This window comes from Clytia hemisphaerica, unplaced genomic scaffold (assembly GCF_902728285.1).
Source record: "Clytia hemisphaerica strain Z4C2 unplaced genomic scaffold, Clytia hemisphaerica genome assembly, whole genome shotgun sequence".
Lineage (NCBI taxonomy): Eukaryota > Metazoa > Cnidaria > Hydrozoa > Leptothecata > Clytiidae > Clytia > Clytia hemisphaerica.
Genome location: NW_027103900.1, coordinates 931,635 through 949,443, shown reverse-complemented (window position 1 = coordinate 949,443; position 17,809 = coordinate 931,635). Strand labels below are relative to the sequence as shown.

General features: G+C 33.9%; 1 protein-coding gene across 1 annotated transcript; it reads left to right on the top strand.

Moving 5' to 3' along the window:
* The first annotated feature begins 253 nt into the window (after positions 1-253).
* LOC136808829 (activin receptor type-2B-like) lies at positions 254-13,763 on the top strand. Its single transcript, XM_067065378.1, has 6 exons — positions 254-399; positions 2,877-3,206; positions 6,296-7,026; positions 8,956-9,100; positions 9,705-9,832; positions 12,246-13,763. Exons 1-6 carry the CDS (start codon positions 372-374, stop codon positions 12,681-12,683), a joined length of 1,800 nt encoding a protein of 599 aa, XP_066921479.1. The 5' UTR covers positions 254-371; the 3' UTR covers positions 12,684-13,763.
* The last annotated feature ends 4,046 nt before the right edge of the window (positions 13,764-17,809 follow it).

Below are 17,809 nucleotides of genomic sequence, written 5' to 3'. Positions count from 1 at the left end.
CTTTCAAAGGTACGAAAAAAAAAATCGAAAGAATACAAAAAAAGCAAAAAAGAAATTATCAGCATAAAAATACGAAAGAAAGAAAAGAGGGGGAAAGTAGGAGAAAAAAGACGTTAGCGTTCAAACCCATACAGAGAATCTTATGGAACATAGTTGTTATTTATTGTCGTCATTCAAATCTGGTCTGTTAATTACACATCTTTTTTTGTTCAACACACAAATGAACGAAAACAAAAACATTTGGTTTTTTTTTAAGTACGCGCTTCTCATATTTTGTTACGCTGAACTGAATATATCTTTCAATCGTAGAGAAACAAGTTACACAAAAAACTTATGGAATTTGATTCATTTTATTTTGGTATCTCAGAATAATGAGGCTTTTTGGACTTGCATTGACAGGTAATTCTTTTGTTGTCATTGTTTTTGTCTTTTAATGTATCTGTTTTTTTATGTCAATGTTAGCTATATTTTTAAATCAGATTTGATTGAAAGTTTTGAGTTTGGAATTGTCTTTTTGCTGGATATAAGATGTTTGTTTGATTTTTGTTAAGGTTTTAAAGGTCATTAAATTGTCAATGGAAAGTAAATTAAGTTTAGTTTGAGTCATAATGGAAGATATTAAAAGAGTTAAAAGCTTCGTACTGTACTCCGTACTGCATGGACCATGGATTTATATTCCTTATTGAAACCATAAAAGTTTTAAAGTTTTAATATGAGAATTTTTGGTCGAAACTACATAGTGAAAGCTTAGACCACAGTTTTAGACATAATAAAAGTTCACGAATGTTTGGTATTTATTTGACATGACAAGATTGTAATATTTCCTTATTTCATGTTACTCAAAAGTCAATAAAACTCTTTGGGTAGTTTTTGAGTTAATGGTTGTTGAGTTAGAAGTTTTCAACAATCCAATATCTAATTGATAATTCTTTCCAGAAGGTATTTGTAGGCAGTCCAAAACTGAGAAACTTTAGTTGGACTTTGTTAGCATAGTGCATCTTTATCTAAGAAAGTATTCTCAACCGACTTACATACAATACCAATTACACCCCTGTCTCAAATGCCAGGGAGAAAGATTTTTCTCTTTTTAGAATCATAGTTTGTGTTTACAAACATTTTGTGAAACAGGGTTGTGGATAATCATATTTGCCCCATAAACTACCTTGGTGTTCAGAAGTCACATAGTAAATAAACTACCTCTACAATTTCCTTTATTTTTAGAGGGTAGGGGAGACATGGAAAGAGACAGACTAAAAATTATAAATAGTTGCCTTATTTTGATTGATATACTGTACCCAAAATATACAGCAGAGTTCTTTTTTATCCTGGCTAGATATGCCATACGGAGCTAAAGAAGAGTGAGTCTGTATAACTCGATCACGCACGGGGAACACAAATTCTAGTCATGGGGTACGGTTTATGAGATATTATTAACGGAAGGACCATAAAACTTGTTCGAGTTTTAAGGTTGAAGGAGACATTCCAGTTATGTAGAGGTTTGAGTTAAAGAGACTCCATTAAGTATCACTTTTTCAAATAGTATTTTTATCTGTAGTAAGTTCAGTTTTCATGTCTTATGCAGTAGTTTAGCCCTTACATATCTTGTTATGTTACGTGTTATACACTACACTTTTTTATAAGAACCAGTAAAATTTTGCTGGGGCTCGTTCCTTTTTTTGGGCACTTTGGGCCTCAAGTTGTTCTTATCATGTTCTTATTTGTAGGGTGTAATTAAGGTATTTTGAGCGTTATACCCAATTTTAATTACTTTGACCTCTAAATTGCTTGGAATTGAGTAATTCCAGGTTTAGCGTTGTTCTTAAATTGTTCTTATTTTTTGACGATTTTGAGCCTCATTGTTCCTATAAGACTGTTCTTATAAAAAAAAGTGTATATGTCTTATACTATATGTTACATGCTATACTTCCTGATGGCTTTCAACATTTTATCTTGTTCATCGTGCCATGTATTATACAAGAGAATGACCTCATGATATTTTGCTGTCACGACATTACAACAATGTTATCGAATAAAATTTCGAACAAACTGATTTAAGCTTTCTAGAAAAATTAAATCCCCAGTTTTTTTAATATGCAGTTGAGTGGATTTTCATGTTATTGATTTATACGTCATGCTGTTTTTAACTTGTATAAGTGTTAACGTCAGCATTTTAAGAATGGAGCCCACATGAGTTAGATTAGATTACAAAATTCAATTTCTCATGTTTTCAATAACAACCTCGGAAACAAGTTATCGTTAAAGCTCAGTAAGTTACTTGTCAAGCCCATGCCAAGTAGATTAGTTACCCGGGGGGTACTAGAGCAAAATGGGTTACGGGGATGCGCCGCTGGTCAGGGTATCTTTTTCAAGTCCCAGGTAGGGTCATCACAAAAACACCAAAATAGAAAAATCAGTCCCTCGTAGGGTGCCTTTTTTGGAAAATTTGGAGGAAAAGTAGAAAATTTGAGAAGATTTCGGAATTTCAGTCCCATTCAGGGAAAATTTTTGAAAAAACGAGTCCCACGTAGGGTCCATCTATCGAAGCTCAGTGGAGCACCCCCGTCGGTTGGCAAGGGTAGTACCCCACCACCCCGGGATTAGTTCCCTATATCTTATGATTTTGTCTTTCTCTAGTTCCATCTTCAAGGGACAAAAACTTTGAATCCGAGAAAGATTCAAATTTAAAAGATATATATTCAAATTGTATATGACTTTCTAACTAGGAGACCAATTACAGTTCGAATAACAGAAGGATAAGAATTATATGGAGGGTCGAATTAGAGAGTATTTTTTATCAATATACTTTATCTGAAGTAGGTGTAATCCTAATTAATATTTTGTATAAAATTTCAGCTTATTTTTTTCTTCTTTTCCAGTTTTGTGCTTTGTCCCAAAGAGCCATTCTCTAAAATGTAAAGTTGCTAATCTAGCTGGCAAGCTGTACCCAGAATGCTCTACTAAAGGAGTTGAGTATTGTGGGAATAAAGAATGTGAAGCCCCTGATGACCATTGTTATGGAGTGTTTCGCCAATCCGAAGATGGGAAATTGTTCACACCCATTCACGTGTCGTGCTGGCATGGTATTTTCAGTGAAGAATGTCATGTTGGGAAGTGTGTTTTGGAACGAAAGAAAGGAATGTTTTCATGTTGCTGCACTGGTGATTTCTGCAATGGAAATATAATCTTACCGAAGATTGTACCAACAGGTTAGAGCGAAATGTTATTTTGAAATTCTTGTTTTTATCTCTCCAATTGCATTCTCTTCATAAAACTAGGATGTAAACTTTCATTTAGTAAAATCCAAATTTTTTTTTGTAACGTTAGACAAAACCTGTTGATATACAGTCTGTTTACTGTAAACCCCTGTTTCGGAAACGTGATGAGGATCACTTAGCTAGTGGTGAAGGGGATGGATAAAAATGTTATTTTAGTGTCTGGGGATTGAGTCAAGTTTAATTTTTCAATGATACCTTTTATTCGATGTTTCGAGTGGGGTTTCTGGAATTCATTTTATTGTCTTTTGTTTTGGAGTGTAATACTTTCAATAATGAGTAATAGCGAGCCTTTTGCAGTTCAATCGTATCGCGTATTATTCAGCTTTCGATTAAATGTAGAAATTATTTTCGTAGCACCTTTCTATCAAAAGTAGCCAATTTTCTTCGTCATTTTTCTTCCTTTTCTTGGAAGAATTTTGAAAAGCTAATTAGTGGAAAATATAAGCACATCCAAAAATTTTTCCAACGATTCCAAACTTTTTATTATAAAATAACTGTTTAGAAAGTTATGGCTAAAAATAAAAACACTCGGGTAACTTAATGCATGTCCCAAAATTGCATTAATTTTTCGCCCCCAGTTCCAGTTCATAAACCACAACAAATTATATATTTTTGGGAGCGTAATTGGATGTAGAATATCGGATTCGGTGTTACTTAAATTTTTTCTCAGTATAATTAGAGATATTTTAAGAAAATCTGCTTATGACGTCATAATTGATGACGTCATAAATACAAAAAGTTGAATATCTCAAGAAATATAAATCGAAACTTTATGAAATTTGGACCAGTGATAGAACTCATCAAGAGGAGGAGAAAAATCCAATAATGCTCCCAAAAATATATAATTTGTTATGGAGTTGGGGCGAAAACGAAAAGTAGATTTTGAATAATTTGGGACATGCATTAAGTTACCCGAGCACTACACACTTTTAGACACGTCGTGCGTCATTATTGATCTAGAATGTATTTTACAGTGAAATAAATAAGCAAGCTGATTACAATAATAATATTTTTGGCAATTGATTTAAACAAAGATTTAAATACAGTTGACTCTCACTAATTCGAAAAATCGAAAATCATTTTCGAATTAGAGAAAGTTAATTGTATCTGATAATGGATGGTACCATCATAGGAAAAGACCGATTTGTGGTTCAATTTTCACTCATTGCCTCAGGTCATCGTTCATGGAAGCAGAACTGTTATTCGAAAATGCTCATCTTTTATAACTTCCTTTATTAGTTTGTTAATTACGCACGAATGATGACCTTGTTGTGTTTCGAAAATAAGAGTAAAAGGAAAATGCTAAAGGAGCAGAAAAATATTGTCAATAACAATGTCATTCTTATCAATGTTGATTCGAATTCAAATTCGAACTAATGTCCAGTCCCTGTTTATGAGAAACTCTATTAAAATACTATTATTTGAATCGAAATAGATTAACGAGAGTCAACAACTGTATACGTTTTCTTTTTAAGAACATCCAAAATTTTTGAAGCCTTCGGATGTTCTTAACTTCTTGAGTTTCAAGCCTAAAAATGTTCTTAACTATGTTCTTATTTTCCCCATTTTGTGGATTATTTGGACCATTTTCTTAAGAAATATGGTGTTTTTAAGTCTACAAAGCCTTAGAAATGTTCTTAGCTTGTTCTTAACATTTTTGCCATCGAAGCTTTAAGTTCTTATATAGTTGGTTCTTATGAAAAAAACGTGTATTTGAGTCTTTTATCCTTGATATCTTAATTTGATACCTTAATAAATTGACAAAGAAACATATTTGACTCAAACCCTTTTTAAAGTGCATGCCAAAAACCTCAAAGCATCTTTGTGCCAAACTTGTCGGTTTTTCTTTGATTTACTTCCAGATCACGTCAAGGAGATCTAATAAAATTGATGAGAAAGTCGCGTATTTTATGCTTTACGGTCATTCGATAGTTAAGTAGGCGTTCCTCATAAACTATATCAAAACCGCATCATTTAAGGGTGTGTATGCTCTGGTTGGACTATCTAAAAGTTTTCATTTTGAAAATCATCTTTTTCTTTTCGTTACTCTAAATTTTCAAATATTGTCAAAATTTCGAAATAGTACGACCTCACCTTTAGTACCTTTTACAAGGTTTTCTAGCCTCCCACATATCCGCAATGATCAGTGAAAAAAAGGGTAGGATAAAAAAGTGTAGGTCAGATAATGCTTGAATTTCAACATATGGCTAAAAAAAGCAAAACAAAGAAAAAAATGGTCCTAAGTGACCTCAAAAAAGTACAATATTTTACTTTTTTTCTACATGTTATGGGGTAGAATATTTTTTAGCTTTGAATTTCAGTCAAACTCTCTCCTAAACGAGCCTCCAGCTGTGCTTTTTAATGTTGCCGGGTGCGGAAATATTTAATGATCGTCATCACATCACAGACCGAATGATTCAGATTTTATGAATTTTTATATTTGAATACCAACAACAGAGATCAAATATAAAGTTAGGAAAGTACATGAAATAGAAATTTGATTATTTCAAAACATAATGGGGACGGTATTAAAACAGCGCTCTAATTAGGTAAATTATATTAAGCGGAAACAAAAATTCTCATCTTCTACATGACTTTTGCTTGATATAAGTTCTTTGAGAGAAGGAAGTCCGTATTTCAGCTCACTGCCTGCTGTTTCTAGTTTGAACCCTCTGTTCAAACAGGAGGTTTTATCAAATTTTACAAATTTTGTTTTTGAAAAAATCCTTTTATCTATAGGGAAAAAAAGATAACAGCGTTAGATTAAGGGTTGGGTCTTATTTATATGACACTACCTGAATCATTTCAACCCTTCTTAGCCCAACAGCTGAAATTCAGAAAAGGCCTTAAAACAAGTTATCGTGTAGGAGCATCGTATCTAAAATCTGCCCTAATCTAAAGTGAACCCTACGAAGTGACAATATTTTTCTACCGAAAATTATAATCCATCGGTCTCGGTGATGGTTCTCGTAAATTTCTCCGATAATACTCTCAAAACAAATTTTTTATTACTCCCACAGATTCGACGTTGAACAATGGTACAGATTTGTCTACAACTGAAATAACTGAACTTCTCTCCCCAACACAAGAATCTTTGAAAGAGAACTATTTCTTGTATTACGTGCCTGCATCTATTATCCTGATGGTATTGTTGCTCGGTCTGTCATTATACTATTGGGTCAAACGGAAAAGATATCGTTTAGGTGAGGAGAACCTGCTTGCGGAGTTCAACGCTGTGGGGCATCCCGCACAGCCATGCCCCGCTTTAATGCTCGAAATAGTCCACCAAGGGAAATTGAGTGTAATCTGGAAAGGGACTTATTGTCAACGTCTTGTCGCTATCAAGACTGTGAATAAAGATTATGCAGATTTATGGAAAAATGAGAAAGATTTATTTACTGTTTATAAATTAAAGCATGAGTCATTGATAAGTTTCGTGTCAGCAGAACGGAGATTCCATGATAATAACTTACAGTACTGGTTGGTCACAGAATACCATGAAAATGGATCATTATTAGACTATTTGCTCAACAATGTGTTACCGAGAGAATTATTTTTGAAAATGTTGTATAATATTATTAATGGGTTGGTTTATTTGCATTCTACCAACTCCTCCAAACCAATGGTCGCACATCGTGATTTGAAAGCTGGAAATGTTTTGGTTAAAAGAGATTTATCTTGTTGTCTTGGTGACCTGGGGTTGGCAATTGCTTTACCGGATAATATTGATCCTTCCAAAGATCTTTGCCAGGTAAACATTCTTTTTTTACTACGGTGGCATTTTATTACAATAAAAAAGAGCAAAGAGTCCCTTCAACTCGAACCTCTGTAAATCGAATGTCTCTTTAGCTCTAACAAGTTTTACGGACCCTTCAGTTTTAACAATGCCTTAAAAACCATACTCCATAACTCCAAATTTCTGTAACTCGAACAAATTTTTGTGTGCGTTCGAGTTATGGAGACTCCACGTATTTGTTTTCCTTTTTTTTAATGAACGAAGGTATTGATAGATTCCAGTGGGACGAAATATTGACAACAGTATTTATTCCTTTTTGTCATATATCAAATTATATTTCGCCCTTATATCTGACGCACTTTATCTGTGTGCTACCACCCACCCCCTTTCTTGAAGATTTACAAACAGGCCTGCCTGAAACTGAGAGGGGAATCTTTATAGTCTTTGAAGGACTAATATAATTAATTGACCTTTAGTTGTACCCAGATAATTGTTTTTCAAAAATTGCTAATGTGATCATTAACATACCATCAAAATAACATTTGGTCCTCTTTATTCTCTTTTGCTCGTCAAAGCTAATTCTTTCGGAAATCCAAATAGCTTATTATAGAAAGTTTAAAAACAACTTGCGTGTTATTTTTGCTTACTCCCACGGTTTTTCAACTACGGTCAAATAAGTAGAGCTATCTTCTATAGGTATTGCACAGGCGAGTATCAGCATTTAAATGTTAAATACATTCTAATTATTTAGTTGGGATGTCCCCTTCTAAATGCAATGTCGTTTCTTATGTTCTCTAAATTTCTCATAGTAGGGGACCAATCTTTAGGATCCGTGACATCTTTTATGCGACGCAACCACATTGGTTAGTTCGAAAGTAGGAAGGTTTTTAAGACTTTTTTGAGAGGGGGCCCGCGAATTAGGCCAGGTAAAAGTTTTTATGACTAAAAGACTGACGTTTACAGACAAAACTGTAAGGGTAAAAAATGGGTAAAAAATTGACGTTTTTAAAAAGTCGAATTTGAAAGAAATGAATGGGACCATCGGAAAGAGGATGAAATTCTGAGCAAAAAAGTATACTAAAGTCTATTCACGATAAGTGTGCACTCTTTTTTCATTTACCTATAACTTTTGAAGGAATTCTTCAATCTTTATAAATTTGGTATCATTGGAAAGATATTAGTGAGTGGAACAATTTGAAATAAAAAAAACTTTAAAAAGATTATAAAAATGAAGATGAAAATGAAGAAGAAAAAAATGAAGATCTTGTAGGAAAGTGCTATAACTATCATTTTCACTGAAGTGAAACCTTAATCATCGAACGTCATCACTGTGAAAAAAATTCTCAAAAATAATCATTCAGTCAAAAGATATCAAATAAAGTTATAAGCTGATTGACGTTTAAAAACGCTGTTTTCTGCAGTTTTTTGCTGTTTTTTGGGGTCAATCACTTATTAACTTTGTATCATAACTTTGTATTGAATAAATATTTTAATGAAATTTTTTCACAGTGATGATCTCCTAAGATCAAAGAATCTTTCCATTGAAAATGAAAGTTATAGCATTTTTCTACAAGATCTTCATTTTTTTCTTCTTCATTTTCATCTTCATTTTTAGAATTTTTTTGAAAATCTTTTTATTTCAAATTGTTCCACTCACTAATATCTTTCCAATGATACCAAATTTATAAAGATTGAAGAATTCCTTCAAAAGTTATAGGTGAAAGAAAAAAGAGTGCACACTTATCGTGAATAGACTTTACAACAAGTCTCTTACTCGAACGCACGAAGAAATACGGCCATCTAAAGTTTGAAATTCTGTCAGATAGAGTACGATTGACGACAAATTTTGTCTAAACCGTAGGGAGTTTTTAAGCTCTCATCTAGAACCTGCATTTGTATCCTTCTATGGACAATTGAACACTCAATGTTTTATTTCATTTACAGGCTGGTACAAAAAGATACATGGCACCAGAGATTTTGCAAGGAGCAGTTTCGTTTCACCAAGAAGCCTTTCTGAGAGCTGATATGTATTCCATGGGATTAGTGATTTGGGAATTATTGTCCAGGACAAGGATAGTGGATAATGAAGGTATAGTTTGTTTTAAAGATCAGCTGGCACACAACGTTGTTTCAACGATCATCTAACGTTCAAAAAGTCCATATTACGTTAGATGAACGTTGAAACAGCGTTGTGTACTAGCTGGGAGATTATTGGGTGGACAGGATTTAATCTTGAGGGAAAATGATCAAGATAGCACTTTCTTGCCACCAGGTCTGCTGCACGTTTGTTTGTAAGAGCAACGTCCTAAATCTGTAAGCCTTGCCATGTTCTTAAATGTTGAGCCAATTCTCAAATTGTTCTTAAAATATTCTTATTTTCACTATTTTGTGGTTAACTTTTATGTAATTTCCTAAAACGTTAGCTGTTTTAAAGTAGAAAGTAATTTGGCCATCGAAACCTTTTTGTTTGTTCTTTTTGAGGTAGTCCTAAAAAGATCTCGAAGTCTACAAAGATAAAATGATGGGAGTTTACAGGGATTGCTCAAAAGATTATACAATGTTTTCAAAATCCTGAGATTCAGAGAGAAAAACATTATTATGATCCCCTAAAGATTAAGAGTATTTCGATTTGTCCTTTTTGCAGTTATTTCGAAAACTTTAAACCACTTGTTTTCATTTTTCTTCTTTTTCAGAAATTGAAGATTACAAACCACCATATGGGAATGTCGTTAATTTCAATCCGTCAATTGATGAAATGTTGAAATGTGTCGTTGAAAATCATCAGAGACCGCCCATTAAACAGGAATGGAAAACTTCACAGGTAATTTATTTTACAACGTCGTTTTATTTTTGAATATTTGAAATGGTCGCCCGAGGAATTGTCCTCCAACCTATGTTTATCTGTCAGAAGAAAATGCAATTTCTTCTTTTCTGTCCCTTCTTTTCCAACATCTATTTCTATATGATTTAGAACTATTCTCTTCGTAATTTTCACTTAGTAGAATTGAAAGATGTCCGTGAGAAGGTGTTTTCAAAACAAATCAATCAATCAATCAATCAATCGATCAAGAAATTTCAAAATGCAAAACGCATATTAAATTAGAATCGAAAATTTTTGACGTTATTTTTGGTTTTGTGATTAATGAGGGTTAAATTGCAGAATGTGTTAAGCGGTTGAATCCCACACAATGAAAAATGCGGTCTATTTAATAATGTGCCAAAAACGCATTTCTCAAGAAAGTGTCAATTAGCATCATTTCAATTGCTTACACATTTTTTTATAAGAGCAAACGTTATAGGAACGTAAGGCTTCGATGGACAAAATGGTAAGAACAAGTTAAGAATATTTTAAGGCTTCGCGGACTCTAAAACACCCAATTTCTTAGGAAAATGGACAAAAATACTCAAAAATGGTGAAAATAGAACATGTTAAGAAAATTTTTAGGCTTGAAACTCAAAAAGTTGAGAAGGCTAAAATTTTGGATGCTCGTATAAAAAAACCGTGTATGGTATTAATGACTTTCATATCCAAATTCACGCACTTTCCAAATCATACTTTCATGGCTCACAAATCCTTTTTTTACGCAAAACTTTCATAAGGAAGTTTAGTTTTCTATGAAAGTGTGGTCACGTGTTCTTCTATAGAGATAACAAAACGAGAAAGGGCGGAAAAGCTTAAATAAAAATATGCTCCAAACTGGAGGATGTTATTATTTTCATAGACGATGTGTAGTCCACAAAAAATAACTTTTTCACTCATAAGCATACCATAACGAAAAAAAAATTAGAATATTTTTGAAATAACATAAATTCTCAAGCTGGAGTCTCATATTCAGTTACTCAATGTTTAATTCCAAATATTGAATTAAATTGAGTTGTGTCAAAAATCTTAATTGAAAACATTTTATAATCTTTGTGCTATCGTACTACTTAAAATGCTCTTAACTTATTTTTAATTTTTTGTCCATCGAAGCCTTGTTCTTATATAGTTTAAATATGGCAGGGGTTTTTACCAGCTTTTCATAAAACAACTGATCGTGTGTAAAGCTCAGAGGACTGCCTGAGTTTCTCTCGTGTGTGGCTGAATTTATTGTACAAGTAAAATTCTACAGAGCTTTGAAAATCTTTTTTAGTGGTAACTTATTATAAACTCAATTTTTAAATATAGCACACCTTAAGTATTATAGAATAAAAACTTAATTTTCCAAAAACTATAAACACTTTATATCCAGTGTATTAGAGAGACCATGCCAAAGTTCAATATTGTGATTTTCAAATTTCCAACATGACCCCCGTCCCGAAATCACTTTCGATTTTGCACGGGTTTTTTGAGATTCCAGATCAAGAATAACAGTCAAGGACTATTGCAAACCAGGACAAATTATCCTAAATAGGCTAGAATATTTATCCTAGATAGGAGACTTCAAAAATTATCGGATTTGGCTGAAATTTGGCACACTTGTTCCTTGAGTGAATATCTGAAAGTATGTTTTTCATTTTTCACAAATTTTGATTTTTGGGGTCTGGGGACGAGTTTTTCGCCAAAACGAGGCTAAAACTTTGAGGCAGCCGCCTGGAGACATCAAAAATTGTCGGATTTAGCTGAAATTTGGCACACTTGTTCCTTGGGTGAATATCTGGAAGTATTTTTTTCATTTTTCAAAAATCTAGATTTTTGGGGCCTGGGGACAAGTTTTAAGCCAAAACGAGGCTAAAACTTTAGAGCAAAGCCTACAGGCCTCAGAAATGGTTGGATTTGGCTGAAATTTGGCACACTTGTTCCTTGGGTGAATATCTGGGGGTCTACAATTGGGCCTATGAATAATTTGAAGCCACAGAAGTTAAGCCCAGTGCGTTGCGCACGTTCGACTATTAGTTAAATAAAATACATTTATTTTTGTGTTAAAATGATTATCATTTTCATGCAATTTTTTAAAAAGTTTTTTGACTTATATCATCTGTGAATATGTCTATGAAATAACGACAATTTTTAGCAGGAATATGGTTATATTTTGTTTTGCATCGGATATTGCTTAATATAAAGGCTTTAATAAATCTATGCTACTAAGTTGGGGCTTTAGGATAATCTGTGGGGTTCGTCTGCGACTGTGACTACGATCTACGCTCTGAGCTATTGGGGGACATATTTAACCACATCTTTGTGGCTCTTGTTCTTATATAAAAAACATTTAACCTGAATCGATTGTTATATCATCTTAAATTTTTTCTTATAGGCATTCACATCGATCATTGAAACAATGGAGCGTTGCTGGGACGATGACAGTGATGCTCGTCTGACGTCACAATGTGTCAAACAACGAATTAAAAGACTCATTACGTCACCACCTGATCAAACTTTTGACCAATCAGCACTCGAACAATTAAAAGAGAAATATATTGAAATATCACAGGAAAGTAGTTTTGGTTCCAATACAGCAAGCATGAATTCACGGTCCACGTTGCTGATATCAGATCGTTGGAGAGATAGTTCTAGTATACGAAAAGATGATTCTAGCTCAATACGTAAAGAGGACTCTACGTCGACACGTTGTAGCGGGAACTCGGCACGATGTAGTCTACATTCGACCGTCTCACCTATGAAATTAGAGGAACAATCAAATTCTACGACAAACTCTACTTTTGCTTTGACAAGACTTGAAAAAGTTGTTTGATTTAGAACATGTAGAAGAGATGCCATATGAATACTGGGGATGGCGAAGAAAAAAGATTGCTGGACATTTGTTGAATTTTTCTGTATGCTTCTCACTTTTCTAATAATGATTTTCTGAGATTTTAGGATATTTATTGATACATACATTTTAATGCGCATGCGTATCCGATACATTATCTGACCCATTTTCTGAATTGTTTAGACTGTAGTTACATTGAAAAAGTTTGACCGGGTTTTTATCACAATCACTGACTGTCCCTCAGCGAAGAATAATTTTCAACACTTTTGGTTTTTCAGGTACAAGCTATTTTGTATATAAATTCGTGATGTAATCTTTTGAAAAATTGAGAAATACCTGAATTTGCCGTTTAAAAGTACGTTTGTTGGGATGTTCCCGTACCATACTTACCTAAAACGATACAAATGTTCCCTAAACAATTATCTGTACCAATAATATGACAAAAATTGGGATAGTGCTTGGGTACAACCACTTTGACAAAAGACAAAACCAAACTGGCGTTTTAGCCACGAGTTCTTGCAGTGTCTTCTTTAGCTTAGCCAGCCAGCTTGGCTCGTCCTTTCCAATTTATTCGGAAATTCTAGTTTCAGTGGAAATGGGAAACTTTTGTATTCTTTTAGGTAAGTACGGTATGCATGCATCAATATTGTCGATTCATAAATTTACCACATAATACATTTTTAGTTAATCTTATCTAGTTGATTTTATTTCCCTCGTATATACCGATATAATCGTTTTTCGTGGTGTATTTTATCCTATGTAGCATTTATTATTCCATATTACACATATATTCCATATATTACTCGCGCGATATATTATATTAAAATTCAAATTTTAAAATGAGACTTTTAGTATACAGAATTTTTTGTAAATATTCATTATGTAATGCATGTTATAACCGTATATATTATTGTTTTATATAACACCCTCAAAATTATATTAATTATGTACTATATTATATATATATATTACCCTTGTTATCTATCTATATATTTATACAGTTTGTATAACTTGTTAACTGTCCATAATATGGAAATCTGCATTATATATCTAATCATAACCAAATAACAAATGATTTTCTTTCTCGTTCCGTATTATTTTTCCTGAAAAAAACAAGGGTGTTACGAAGGGAGATTTTTAACTCCTAAGATCATATTATCCCATTTTGAAATATCTATAATGTCAAATAGGGCCACGTTTTAGACCTGCTCTATTTAACATTTTCTTAGCTTGAAGGGAACCCTGGTTATAACCACCACCAAAGTTAACCATTACCCTAACCACCACCTAAAAAATTCACAACCCTGTAACCAACACCTAAGAAACTCATAACCCCAACCAACACCTAAGATACTCATGACCCTAACCACCACCTAGGTAGCTCATAACCCTAACCATCACCCATCAAGTTAACCCTAACGACCATCTAGGAAACTCGCAACCCTAACCACCACCTAAAATACTCATAACCCTAACCACCACCTAACAAGCACGAAAACCCTAACCACCACCCAAGTAATTCATAACCCTAACCACTACCTAAGAAATTCATAACCCTAACCACACCTAGGAAACTCATAACCCTAACCACCACCTAACAAGCACGAAAACCCTAACCACCACCTAAGAAACTCATAACCCTAACCACCACCTAAGAAACTCATAACCCTAACCACCACCTAACAAGCACGAAAACCCTAACCACCACCTAAGAAACTCATAACCCTAACCAACACCTAAGAAATTCGTAACCCTAACCACCACCTAAGAAACTCATAACCCTAACCATCACCTAAGAAACTCATAACCCTAACCATCACCTAAGAAACTCATATCCCTAACCATCACCTAAGTAACTCATAACCCTCACTATCACCTAAGAAACTCATAACCCTAACCACCACCTAAGTAACTCATAACCCTAACCATCACCTAAGAAACTCATAACCCTAACCACCACCTAAGAAACTCATAACCCTAACCACCACCTAAGTAACTCATAACCCTAACCACCACCTAAGTAACTCATAACCCTAACCAACACCCAAGAAACTCATAACCCTAACCATCACCTAAGTAACTCATAACCCTAACCACCACCCAAGTAACTCATAACCCTAACCACCACCTAAGGAATTCATAACCCTAGCCACCACCTAAGAAACTCACAACCCTAACCACCACCCAAGTAACTCATAACCCTAACCACCACCTAGGAAACTCATAACTCTAACCACCACCTAAAAAATTCATAACCCTAACCATCTAAGAAATTCATAACCCTAACCACCACCCAAGAAACTCATAACCCTAACCATCTAAGAAATTCATAACCCTAACCACCACCGACACCCAAGTTACTCATAACCCAAACCACCCTAAGCAACTTTCAAGGATTGTAAAGCAGTTCAATATTTTCGATTAGTATATAAGTAAAAATTCTTCGTCATACCTTTCAGATAATATATACGTTTTACACTACAAATTTCATAAAATAAAATGTTAACTAAAATTGATACCTACTAAAAATTAGGATCTTCGTAAAAGTTCAGAAGACTTTGAAAAGTCAGTTTAGTACGGTGGTTTGTTAGGGCCATGTACAAAACAGATATAATTAATTACATGTTTTTTTTTATAAGCATACAAAAATCCGAAAACAGGCTCAGAGATGCTTAGGTCGAAAGCTTAATAAGGCTGAAAAATGCTTGAGGGGATGCTTAAATCTAAAGCATAAATTTTGAAAATCCGTAAAATTCCAGCCAAAAAAAGCCAAAATCAGGAAAAAAACATTTTTCGTAGGCTCAAGTAATGCTTGCCATATGCTTAATTTTCCCCATATCTGAGCCTAGATATGCTTATAAGTGCAATGCTTATAAAAAAAAAACATGTAACTAACTAACTTGGCCCAAAACCCAATTTATTATGACTTAGCGTGCTAAATCAAATTAGTGTTTTAACTTGACTTAGCATACTAACTTAACTTAGCTAGCGTACTAACTTTAGCTTGACTTAGCACACTAAATCAACTGAGCGCACTAATTCGATTTAGTGTACTAACTCGACTTACCGGGAGACGACAAAGTTGGATCCCCAAAATGGACCCCTGAAATGAACCATCAAATGGATCGAAAAATGCGGCTGTTTCTGGCTGTAAAACTCTTAATCATCTTCACCGCCACCAGATCCATCATCACTATCATCAGATTTACCAGACCCATCAAAATTAACCACCGATCATTGAATCAGAGGTTTACAGCCAGAAACAGTCGTATTTTTCAATTTCAAGGGGTTCCATTTGGTGGTCCATTTTAGGGGTCCATTTTGGGGGTCCAACTTTTGTCGTCTCTCACAGGAAAAATTTTTCGATTTCCAAGGTTGGAAATTCAATATTTTTGGGTTGGAAATTTTGGTTTTATAATTGAAGGTTGGAAATTTGAGCTGATTGGGAAATTCTTATTTTCCAAACAGTTTGGGAATTGAAAGAAAGGTCAAAAATCGATGTGAAAATACATATTTTTGTAGATTTGATATCTCAGGTTGAAAAACTAGACTTTTTGGGTCGGAAATTTGAGTTTCTCCCAAACAGTTTGGAAAACGTTAAAAATCCATGTGGAAATTACATTTTTCTAAGATTGAGACCCTTTCTTGGAAAACTAGACTTTTTGGGTTTGAAATTTGTGTTTCTCCAAACAGTTTGGAAAATGTTAAAAATTCATGTGGAAATTACATTTTTGTGAAATTGAAACTCTTTCGATTGGAAAACTAGACTTTTTGGGTTGGAAATTTGTGTTTCTCCAAACAGTTAAACATTAAAAATCCATGTGGAAATTACGTTTTTCTAATCATTTTCTGCGCATGTCCTTTGAGAAAACCACAAGTGATTTTTCGCTCAAAACTGTTTTGATGTATAGCTAACCTAGATATTAGGCTATAATGTGAGCAGTCAAGCTGTAAGTTTCCGTCAGGTGAGGCGTTTCTTCGGAGCGGCCTCGGTCAATCGCAGTGAGTTCGCACAGTGAAACACATGGGGTACTTGTGTCATAGTTTCAAATAGTGCCCTGCTGAGCTGTGTGAGTGATCTGAGATCAACCACGTATCTGTGCGAACAATAACGAGAGATTGACCGGGAGCCATCGAGCCTAGACTAGCGAGTGACTGTTCACAAAAAAAACCTTGTTTAAGATCTCTTTTCAACATCTTTGCCATCACTTTTTGGATTTTGGCTTTTTTCAACCTGAATTTTCAAAATTTCCAACCTTGTTTAGCTTTGATTTTGGCTTTTTTCCAACTGAATTTACAAAAATTCCAACCTTGTATTTCGGCTTTTTTCAACCTAGATTTTCGAAAATTCCAACCTTGTTAAATTTGGATTTTTGCTTTTTTCCAACTGAATTTTAAAAAATTCCAACCTTGTTAAATTTGGATTTTGGCTTATTTCCAACTGAATTTTAAAAAATTCCAACCTTGTTAAATTTGGATTTTGGCTATTTTCAACCAGGATTTTTGAAAATTCCAAGCCATGGAAAATGCAAAATTTCCAACCTTGGAGAATGTCCCACATTTCCAGGTTGGATTTTCCATTAGATTTTATCTTTTTTCCAACTAAGAAAACTTGAAATTTCCAACCTTGGAAATCGAAATTTTTTTCCTGTGTCTCCGGTAAGTCGAGTTAGCACGTTAAGTCAAGTTAGCACGCTAAGTCAAGTTAGCACGCTAAGTCGATTTAGCACGCTAAGTCATAATATATTGGGTTTTGGGCCCAGTTAGTTAGCTAATTTTATCTGTTTTGTAAATGGCCCTAACAAACCACTGTGGTTTAGGCCTAAGAATTAAGTCCGTCAAATGATTTTTCACTAAATCCAAATTCCAAAATGAAATAGGAATGGTTTCAAAAAAAAAGAAAAGAAAACGTAATGTAACTAAAATTGCAAAAAGAACTCACTAAAAGTTAAAAATGAAAATTTTCAAAAAGAAAATAATATATACAACTTTATTTTCTCGGTTTACACTTTTCTGTTAGAATGTATCTTTGACCAATGAACATCTGTTACTTGAGAAAGAAGGCTGTTGGTGGCGTTTTTTCGGTCAGGTATACATTTCATGGCCAT

What these genes read in the sequence shown, in the direction of transcription:
- LOC136808829 (XM_067065378.1), top strand. Translation starts at nt 372, where the DNA reads ATGAGGCTTTTTGGACTTGCATTGACAG. An exon ending in ACCGAAGATTGTACCAACAG is followed by an intron (nt 3,207 to 6,295) that starts GTTAGAGCGAAA and finishes TTACTCCCACAG; the next exon opens with ATTCGACGTTGAACAATGGT. An exon ending in CTTCCAAAGATCTTTGCCAG is followed by an intron (nt 7,027 to 8,955) that starts GTAAACATTCTT and finishes TTTCATTTACAG; the next exon opens with GCTGGTACAAAAAGATACAT.